This window comes from Cynara cardunculus (assembly GCF_001531365.2).
Source record: "Cynara cardunculus var. scolymus isolate 2C chromosome LG 10, CcrdV1, whole genome shotgun sequence".
Classification (NCBI taxonomy): domain Eukaryota; kingdom Viridiplantae; phylum Streptophyta; class Magnoliopsida; order Asterales; family Asteraceae; genus Cynara; species Cynara cardunculus.
In genome coordinates this window covers 21594257-21605586 of record NC_037537.1, presented here as the reverse complement: position 1 = coordinate 21605586, position 11330 = coordinate 21594257, and the positions used below count along the sequence as shown (strand labels likewise).

General features: G+C 32.3%; 1 protein-coding gene across 2 annotated transcripts; it reads right to left on the bottom strand.

Moving 5' to 3' along the window:
* Positions 1-4373: 4373 nt before the first annotated feature.
* On the bottom strand, positions 4374-10720 carry LOC112519264 (E3 ubiquitin-protein ligase PRT1-like). Of its 2 annotated transcripts, XM_025127289.1 has the most exons (8): positions 10587-10719; positions 9691-9719; positions 9429-9608; positions 7640-7744; positions 7400-7576; positions 6560-6760; positions 5797-5900; positions 4374-4806 (listed from the first exon to the last, which is right to left on the bottom strand). In XM_025127289.1, the coding sequence occupies exons 1-8, from the start codon at positions 10673-10675 to the stop codon at positions 4543-4545; spliced, it is 1149 nt and encodes a 382-aa protein (XP_024983057.1). In that variant the 5' UTR covers positions 10676-10719; the 3' UTR covers positions 4374-4542. The 2 variants fall into 2 exon arrangements, with proteins under 2 accessions (XP_024983057.1, XP_024983055.1); XM_025127287.1 differs by having other exon boundaries at positions 7400-7744; positions 10587-10720.
* Positions 10721-11330: the final 610 nt, after the last annotated feature.

Genomic DNA, 11330 nt, shown 5'->3' with positions numbered 1-11330 from the left:
GTTGCATTGCGCGAGTACGCTTCTAGTAATTATATAAATTAATTAAATTTACATTATTATTAATTAATTAAGTACTAAGAATACGTGTTATTCTAATAATTATATAAATTAATTAATTATATATTATTAAAAATACGTATTTTTAAGTTTTATATTTGTGATTTTTTATATATACACTTTATACCTTTATAAATACTAGAATAATGCTCGCACAATGCAACGAGATACATTTTTTCTATTTTTTTTATTTTTCATTTTATATCCTTGTTATATTTATATTATTATGGTTATATAATTAAATATAAAAAAATTCAATATTAGACTATTTTGAAGGTATTGACGAGGCGATTATAATAGTGTAACTTGTTAAAATAAAAAAAATATTTTTAACGTACTTTAGTTTAATATACGATTATGTATGTTAATGTGATAAAAGTGTAAAACAAAAAATGAAAAAGTAAAGGATGTACTCAAAAATTAAATAAATACAATGGCATAAAATGTAAGTAATAAAAATATTCTTTTGTAATATATATCATATAATAATATAATTTAAATCAAAAAATATTCAATATTAATAAATTTCGAAAGTATTGAGGAGGCAATTTATAATGGTATAACTTGTTAAAATAAAAATGTATTTTTAAATTAATATACAATTATGTATGTTAATGTGATAAGGGTATAAAATGAAAAATGAAAAACAAAAGGGACATACCATAAATTACGTAATTAACTACAACAGTATAAAATATAAGTGTTAAAAAATATTTTTTCGTAGTAATATATGATATAATAATATAATTAAATAAAAAAATATTCAATATTGGACTTATTTTAAAGATATTGACAAAACGATTATAATGATGTAACTTGTTAAAATTAGAACGTATTTTTTAACGTATTTTAGTTAATATATAATTATGTATCTTAACGTGATAAGGGTATAAAACAAAAAATAGAAAAAACAAAACTATAAAAATAAATTAATTAAGTAACTATAGAACATGAAGTATAATTTTAAAATTAAAAAGTATATTAAAAAATGAGTATGTAAGATGAACAAGATGAATAAAGGGTATGAGAATGCTTCCTGAGAGGTTAATTTCGTTGTTAGATCTAATTTTAGTTGATATGAAATTATGTTTTTTAATGTGATAATGGTGTAAACGAAAATTGAAAAAATAAATTATGTACTATAAATTAAATAAATAACTATAAAAGTATAAAATGTAAATAATAAAAATATTTTTTCATAGTATATATAATATATAATAATATAATTAAGTCAAAAACTATTTAATATTGGACTCATTTCGAAGGTATTAATGAGACGATTATAATGGTGTAATTTGTTAAAATAAAAATGTATTTTTTAAACATGTTATAATTGATATACGACTATGTGTGTTAACTTGATAAGGGTGTAAAATAAAAATTTTAAAAGGAAAGGATGTAAAGTAAATTAATTATCTAATTATAAGAGTATAAAATATATATTTAAAATTAAAATTTTAAAAAATTTCGGTGGAAGAGGGGGTGAGAAGTGACATAAGGGGGTGGGGATATCAACCCCTTTTGAATGTTACAACATTAATTATATTATTAAAATATTTTATTACATTTAATAAATTATTATTTTCCTCTTTGTAAACATTTAATTTGAAGGTTATTAATGGAATATAATTAAAAAAAAAGGTTTCTCGCTCATAGTAATCATTTTCCGGGAGTTCTTCAAATTTGTAGAATTTCACAGTCTCTAATATTTTATCCATTTTTAGAAAGTTTTGGAGAACTCGTTGGAGTTCGTAAGCATTTACCGGGTAAGAGTCTTTTCTCTCACTTACCAGAGTAATATTCTTGATCATTGTTATGCCTCATACTATTGTCATGTTCAACCGGTAAAGTAAGTGACAACACCTAGCAACCGCTTACCGATAATTGTTTGGTAAACAACCCGTTAGAGAGAATCACGAGAGAAGTCGATCAATTTACGAAAAGTCAAGAATTTCCAAGATAACATGTAAAATCACATGTGATACAACAAGTCCAAATATACGAGGCCACTTAGTCACTACGACAAAGGTAAGAGGAAAACTCGCCCACTTTATGGCTGGTCAATACAATATATTTATATCAGATATGATTACATGTTTATATCAGATATAATTTAAAACTTTTTACTTTCTTACAAATTAACCGTCTTCTCGTTTAAAAAAATGTTTATCATTTGAATTTTAAGATGAGAATGATTGCTTGAATACACAAATTCTGAAACCCCACTGAAACAGAACAGTGGTCCCCTAACATCTGAATGTTGGTATCAGAACTTGTTATTTGCCAACTATAGTCTTACAATTATTTACACTGGTCCCCTTTATGTCCTTGTATAATTCTTTTTCCCTTTTCTCACCACAAAATGATTGATTTTTTATACTGAGATTCAGACAAATTGCATGAAAAAGTAACGTACTTTAACTTGATTTTTATTTTGGGTAACGTACTTTGGAAACTTCCATTTTGGTACATAAGATGTCAAGTTTTGAACATTTAAGTACCCAGGTAACCGGTTGATGTGGCGAGTGATATGTGGTATCCAATTCAGTATTATTTGTTATTCAATCCAATTTCATGCCATCACTCACCACATCAGCGTGGTGATCGGTTAATGCTTTAACTGGTTACCCGAGTACTTAAATGTTCAACACTTTACGTCTTATGTACTAAAATTGAAGTTTTAAAAGTAAGTTACCCAGAATAAGAATCAAGTCAAAGTACGTTACTTTTTCATGAAATTTACACTTAGATAAAATATAGAGTAAACTACAAATTTAGTTCATGTGGTCTGTTAAAAATAACACATTTCTTTGATGTAATTATAAAATGATTATCGTGATTTTTTTTGTCTTTTTTTCCAATAAAAAACCACATGGTCAAAATCATAAAATCGAATTTAATTGGATAAAATACAAAGAAAATCAATAAAATGACCAGAATGTCTTGTATTTAACGGAATTTTTTAACGACTGTTAGATGGAGGGATCAAATCTAGATTGTTTTTACAAACTACGATAACTATTTTATAATTTTCAAATTACATAGATAAAAAATATTTTTTTAACAAATCATAGGGACCAAATTTGTAGTTTAGTATAGAATATTCAAACATAACCTTCTATTTTGACAAGTCTTTGCAATTTTCATCTAAAATTATTTATTTATTTATATTTATTAATTCTATATAATTACATAAAAAATTGGTCGTCTGTATGAACAAGAATAAGGGGCTGTTTGGCAATTGTTGAATGGTTTGGTGCAGAATGATTAAGTGGTCAGAATGATTAAGAAGCTCTTATGATTTATTGCAAAATGAAATATAATTGTTTGGTAATTGTATACAATGAAATTAGGGCTCTTAATGGTTAAGGGATATCCATGATACAAAATCATTCAGAGGGTTTTAGAACCATTAAGAGACAAATTTTTTTTTTTTGCCAAACAATATTCACTTCTTAACGATTCAGATGTTGCCTCTTAATGAAACTATTAAGAGGTAAACAAACAATCCCTAAAACCGGTAAAAATACACGCTGCATCATGAACACTTGCTTATTGAATATTTTCTTTAAGAAGTTCTCATTTTAAAGTCACATTTTCACGTATTTTTATAACAAAAATGATGGTTAATTTACAATAAAAAAACATAAACGCCACGGTATAGTTCGACTTCGACCCTTTCATTGATCAGATTTGGTGATTTCTGAACCCTTTGAACTTCGAAAAAGCTGGAATTAAGCATGAGAACGAGGCGGGGACGGCAATCCTTATTCTCCTTCCCCGTTCTTCCTGGGAAATATGATGGCATCTCCATACATGTTCCCAACGTAGAATGGAGGATATTTTTTTTCCGTTCATTGAGATATTTTAAATCAAATGTGTTAAATATCACACTCGATAAAAAATGATCCATGTTTAAATCTCACATATTTCCAAGTTTGTTTTTATGGAGTATCAAATATTCATATGTTAATAAAATCACATCATAAACAATTTTTTGACCAAATGTTTTCGGTTCTCCATGTTCTTAATCTAAAAAAAGTAAAACAATTTACAAACACTTATATAAAAAGAAAGATCAAAATACTCCTTTTAAATTTATTTTTTTATAAATAATATATTTAATAATAAATATATAATATGTCTAATATACGGATGGAACAGAGCCGGGTAAGATCGAGGTCAACTACCCAGCCCTGTCTCATCCCCGGTTTTGTGGGGAATCCCCGGCCCTGTCTGGAGGTTCTTCGATGAGACGGGTCTTCTTTTCATGCATGGTTGGGATCTAGCGGCAACGAAGATACCACTGGGCTAATGACCATGAAGCATCATAATCATCCATATGACACATAGCCAAACATGGAAAGTTCTAAAGATATGAGACAGATTATGATGAATGGATGCAGAATACAGAAGCTTTTCATGAAGCTCAACACCATTACAAGTATGGAAAAAGATGCCCCATTCAGCTGAGGATGGTGGTTATTACGTCGGTCCAATGCCGTCTCGATCACCGAATGTATCGTTTGTGGGAGGAGGTTCGGGGTCGTGCCAGTCGGAAGCGAAACCAGTAGATAGGATGATCATAGGCTTGGGTTCCTTGACCTCAAACTCATGATCTGGTTTATGCTGTTGATTGAATCTTCCGGGAAGATTAGAGGAACTGTTGTAGCAATCTTCGCATAGGTCGAACCCAACTTCTTCAAAACAATCTTTGCATCTGTACCGATCTCCGATCAGCGGATACATCTGTTTCAAAGTTGCTTTCAAATCAGAAATCAATCTTGTACATGTAAAGTTCAATGAGACGATACTCATTTTTCTACGAGGGGAGAAGCATTTCATATTTACTAGCGCATTGTACAATTCATAGAAATCTCAATCTAGATATTTGTTTAGTTCGTATGTTGACATTTCATCAGAGGGTGCGTTTGGTATGCAGACTGAAAGAACTGTGAGCTTCTAATTTGAGATGGGTAGTTTAGTAATTTATCGCTCTTGTCTCAAATTTTTGTTCCACCTATTTTGGTGGAATAAAAATGCATCTTTGTCCTATCCTAGGGTCATTTACCAAACGCTTACCAGCAAAAGTTATCACCTTCACTTACCTTATCATTAACATTCTCGGCCATCAAATGGATTGTTGGTACGCGTTTCTTTCCCAGTAAAAAGTCTTCTCCCTCACTTACCGCCTTACTGGGAAAATCTATCGGTCCTTGTTATGCCTCTTACCGAGTAAGATTTTCGGTTCTTGTCATGCTCATCGCTAAGATAAGTGACATCCGATAAGCGCTTACCCAGTAAGCATTTGGTAAATGACCCCTCGGTCATGTCCTCACCAGTCCAAATGTCACACCAAACATGGGGCAACAAGTTTTTGTTCTGTCCACTCTCGTCCTGTCCCGCGTACCAATCACACTTGTAAGCAAATTCCAGATTTTTTAGGGTATTTTTAATTTGTGGAATATTTCATAATCTGACTAACAATTCTCATTCGTGGTACCTAATAAGAAAACCCCTAACCCCCTCCCCGGCCACACATTACCTAATGAGAATATGAAGTTGAGCGCAATGGTTCTGATATTGAGCACCACAACCAACAAGGAGCAGGGTCCATGGGCACTGTGAAGCTTCGGATTTATACATGTTTTTTTTCTTGAAGATAAGGCCATTGCCTTCTGTTCACATGTTTACAGTTATTGGAATGGATATAAGTTTAGTAAAACAATAAAATATTACCCCGCAGCAGTCGCAACCAACTCCGAAGTGAACCTTGCTGTCTGGACTACACAAGTAGTCATTCATAGGTACAGATTGAGAATCTTGTGGAACTTGTGTTGAGACTGGTATACAAAAAAATCAGGTTTCAGATCATCTAAAAGTGATAGAATACAGCGATTTACATCAGTGTGCCCACCGGTTGAAATCCAATGGATTTAGAAGGAACTGATCCGCTAGATGTTGGACTTTGCCAACAGATCCAAATTAATTAACTTTGGACAGCCAATCCAATCCAAATTAATTAACTTTGGACAGCCAATCCAATCCAACCCAATGGATGAATGGATCAGATCAGTTCCATCCATTGGAGATTACTATTGGACTATTGGTTATCCATTGGATCAATCCAACATTTTGATCCAAGTTTCCAACCAATTAATCCACCATTTCGATGGTAGTTGGAAGGTAATTGATTTGGATCGGTTCGATTTTATTGGATTTTGAACTACAATCCAAGAACCAATTGATCCAATTTGGATGTTAAATTTTGGCATGAAAACTTAGTTTTTCACTACTTTTCTCGGTGAATCCATTTCATCCGGTTTAGTTGCTGATTTATAGTCTTGACCAACTCTTTCCAATGGTTAATTGACACCATATGTATACTTGTGAATTGTGAGCAAGAAAACATTTTTCAATGAATTAAAGAACATATAAACTTGCTGATATTACCTGAGCCTTGTAGCACTGGCATAAATAGATCATGAAAATATGGACGTACCTGTTGATGAGCTTCCTTGCTCACAAGTTATGGGCTTGTCAATAGCCACTTTTCTTGCAGCATATTCTTCTGAAACATGCTGCGCCAAAAAACCCTCAAGAACCAGACAGACTTTTGGAAACCCGTTTGGATGCATGCTTCGACACACTGGGCATCTACATGGCTCATTGCATGAATCGATAATACACGCTTCACAAAATACTGTGAAAGAAGAATGTAACAATGTTATTGATTCTATCCTATCTCAGAGCAAGCGTTCTATTCCCTCAGGCCCAAAATAAATGTCCATAATGAAAAAGGCGCACAATTTAGAAATGTGTAATTATTACATTTCTTTTAGTTAACTACATGATAACTCTACCCTTAATAATAGAGCAATAATGAATCTCTCCATCTTATAACTAAGGCAGGATTGGAAAGTAGACAATTGCTTTATAAAGTGAACAGTTATTTTGGGACAAACTAAAATAGAAATCTGGACACTTGGTGGTTGTTGGGTTGGTTTTCCGTTAAGTCCTGTATGGATAAAGATGTTTGTGTGCATTAATCTGTCTCTATAGATTGAGAAGGTTTTTGTTTGGGAGGGTTTTTTCATAGATGGAATAAACATGTTTTTTAATTGGAGGGGTAGGTTTGGAAAAAACTTGGCTTTCTGCATAACGCTCCCCCCAAAAAGCTTACTGAATAAGCCACTTTCTATATCATTAAGCCACTACCAAACAGTCATATATCTCTGACCGAATAAGCTGTGAGTCCCATTAAGCTCATTAAGCTGCTAACAAACAAGCTCTTATTTTGGGATGGAGGGAGTATATTGTTACTGAAGATGTTGATGCTTACCGTGACCACAGTTAAGTACCACAGGTCGACAGAGAAGTTCTTTACATATTGCACAAAGTAAATCGGTGATGGGCACCTGCTTTGCTGGCTGGCTGTCAACATATTCATTTCCACTTAGCAAATTTCCTTCTACAGTCACATTTTTTGTGATTTTATCACTCGAACTTGTAGGGCTTCCTGTAGTACAATTGTTATCAGACAGAGCAGGTTCCAATGATCCCCTAACTGAACAATCTTCACCTTGTCCCGTAGCATGCCATTGTAATGGCATTTGTTCATTACAATGTGATACAGCTAGATGGTTTTCAAACTGTGGCGAGAAGGTTCCATTGATCTTTTCCTCCTCTGCCACAAGAAAGTGATAAGATTATGAGCACATGAAAAATATACATATGGTACTATACTGTGTAATGAACATTTGATTAAAACTCTTAAAAACAACTTTATTAAGCATTAAGTACTGCTTATTAATGCATAATCTCTTAGAATTCAAGTTTATAACTTATTAGAGTATACGCACAACTTCTTAATACTCCACTTTTGAACTCTATAAAACCAACTGATGAACACGTTCAAATATAGGATAAGCGTTGGGTTCTTCTAATAAACTTCGAATTTTCTTTTTAAATGAGAAACAACATTAATTTTCCATTTTCTGTGTACAATAAATTTTACATACTGCTGCATTGTACCGATATACGACTAGTAATATACTGAAATGCAAGTCCTTCCACTACTAAATTCATTGGGGAAAGGTAGTTGATGAGGAAGAACAACGAATTATAAATATTCTACAATTATCAGTGTTATAGAGAATTTTCCAAACTTGACACCAAGAAGTTCAGGATCCCCTTGGATTTTCAAAGAATGCAAGACAAGGTTAAAACAAAACTGTCTAAATGTTTACTGCATCAGATGTCCAAGGCTTCACATCCTTCACACCATGGTAATGATCTGCTCGCTTAACCAAGACCAGTATACAGTATCTCACATGCTAAGAACCAGAGAACAAGAGCCTTGGGTAGACAAAGTGAACTGCATACAAGATGGAAAGGACAGGGGACGTGCATGATTATTGGACCACCAAAACTTCTTTTTGACCTTGACATTTTGCAGTATTAAAGTTTACTAAAATTTGGTTTCTCTTTATCGCAACATCTAGCCCTTATTGATCCTTGTCCTAGCAATGACATTTATTAAAAGTAAACACTTGGAACAGACGCATGTCTGCCAAATGGAAAACATCAGATTCAAGGAAGCCCTCATAAAATCAACTGCATGCAGAAGTCTCATAATAATGGAAATCTCATCAGTTCAATGAAATTACATGTTCATAATACAAAGTGCTAAAATGTCTTTTAAAAAACAACGCTAAACTTGCCAAAGTCCAACAGAAGGGGAAAATATGTTTTAAGCTTGTGGTTTATCATCCAGGTTTTTAAGCACACTGAGACACAGATATGATTTACATGTAAATAATTATTGAAGGTTTACTTATTATACGGGGATGGTTGAAATGGGAACCTCTCTCTTGAATTTTTACTTCCCTGTTTGTCTTGGCATGAAATGTTTTTGCATCTAAAGGTTTAAATATACCTTTTGGGTAGTAAGTTTCATCCTTCTTACCGCAACTGCCATCAAAATAACAGGACCTCACGTTTTTTACTATCATTTCTACCATATCCTTTAGGTACAATCACATATTAATCATTTCTGTGAGCCTAAAGAAGTTTCTCTTCCAAATGCATCATTTCTGTGATGACACTTTTTATATATTTAATAAAAAGAACCATACCATCCCCAGTGATATATTAATATTAAGAACCTCAGGCAGTTGGACTACTGAAATTACTGGCTAGAAAGACAATAGTCTGAATATAATGTGCAATCCGTCTAATAATTTTTGTATAGCAAGACACCCCAAGTATTAATTGGGGAAGCTACATACCTATCAATAGTGATCAGAATTAATCCAATACATAAGTTAACCAGGCCGTAAAAGCAAAAGCATGACTTTTGAAAGGCATACCTGTCACCTGACTTTCCCTTCTTCGATAAGCATCAGGATACAACTTCAGCAGCACAAAGTGAAGCAGCCAACATATACTAGGAAAATGATAATACGCATGTCGACAAACAGGGCAGCGAGATTCCTGACAAGTGTCCATAGCTTCGAAGACACACCAAAAACATGAAATGTGGCCGCATGCTGCAAAACACGGACAAAAGAATCTAAAACATCGGCATACAAGTATCATTCAAACTGTGGCTTTTTTGCAATCGCTTCTTACCCAATACAACTGGCTTGTAGATGAGATCCCTGCAAAATAAAAGGATTACGCACACACACACGGATTCAAAATGAAGTAAGAGAATAGCAAATATAATCCAATCACCTACTCATCTTTGACCTTTCTCACCACTTCCCAAGGATCACATAGCTAAAGATAAATATATAAGAGAAATGCTTCTGATAAAAATAAAATGTACTCAATTTCAACCTTTCTAGCCTCCTTTGATGCCATGCTAACTAAATGATGGTGGAATGGCTATGATCCTTAAGATCAATCCTACTTACAAATATTGAATGCCTACGATTTGATAAGTAGTTTCCTATCCAATGCAATCCATAAAACATATATCCAATCTTAAAACAGGGATAATAACAAAATCATGAAGAGCCCCTCTTCAACTTTTGAAGGTCAACCCAACTATTTCTCAACATCTGCATCTTGTATGATTCAATCAACTTACAGAAAATAAGTTGATGATTACATTAAACTACATAAGAAAGACAACATGATAAACCCTTTTAAAAGAGATAAAATTGACTTAGAATCTGGTAAGTACCAGTTTCGATTTCTGGAAGCGATTGAGTTCATCTTAACGAATTAACCTCGGGTTCACTAACTGAAAGTCCTCACATCAATCTCCTACAACTAGTTCCATCAAATCCGGAACTCCATCCATTCATTCGAGTCAGAATAACCTAACTGACCAAAATCCGCAAAAAATAGTCCGCACACTGATCACTCGCGTAGATCCACAGGGACACAAAGCTTACACAATCGCATGCAGTGAATTATAAAATTCACATCTTAAAGCATAATAAAAACGTATTTCGATCAAGTAACAATCAAATTACAAAACGACTCTAATCGATGTTGATATCCGAATACGGACTTACAAGCACACGCAACATTTGAAGTCGTCTGAAAATTCCTCAAGTTCATCATCATCGCCGGCGGGGGCAGGACCATTCACCGGAGTATTCATTGCAGTTCCGTTACGCTAGGAAGGAACTAGAAAAGTTGTTTATGCAGAAATTGGGAGTTTTTTTTTTTTTTTTCTAACTGAAATAGATAAATTGCATGAAAAATTAACGTATTTTAATTTTTTTATGATAATTTTTAATTAATATTTAAAATATAAAATTTTAAATATTTAACTATTTAGATAATTGATTAAAATATTAATTTTTTTAATAAACCATAATATATAAAAACTAATTATAGATTAAGATATTCATGTCAGTAAATAATATTGAGTTAGATATCACATCATTCGTCGCATCAGCATAATAATCGGTTAATGTTTTAACCGGTTATCGGATACTTAAATGTTTAAAATTTACATCTTAGGTATCAAAATAAAATTTTTTAAAGTTTGTTATCCAAAATAGAAATCAAGTTAAAGTATCTTATTTTTTCATGCAATTTATCTTTTTAAAGCTTACTAAACAAGTCATTTTTTATATTATTGAGTTATTACTAAATAATTATATATAAATAATCGAATTAGTTGTGAATATCAACAAATTGTTAAAAAAAAGCCCTAACCATCCTTTGAACAGAGGCAAATGTAGAAAATCTTCAAAGTCGTTGCATCAACTATTATAATATAAAATAAAAATTAATCAAAAAGTATTTTT

Bases quoted from the DNA above. Each gene is read 5' to 3' on its own strand.
- LOC112519264 (XM_025127287.1), bottom strand. From the start codon at position 10,675: ATGAATACTCCGGTGAATGGTCCTGCCCCCGCCGGCGATGATGATGAA. The intron at 9,720-10,586 runs GTAAGTCCGTAT...TTTATTTTGCAG, and splicing joins TTCAAATGTTGCGTGTGCTT to GGATCTCATCTACAAGCCAG. The intron at 7,745-9,428 runs GTATGCCTTTCA...TTCTTGTGGCAG, and splicing joins AAGGGAAAGTCAGGTGACAG to AGGAGGAAAAGATCAATGGA.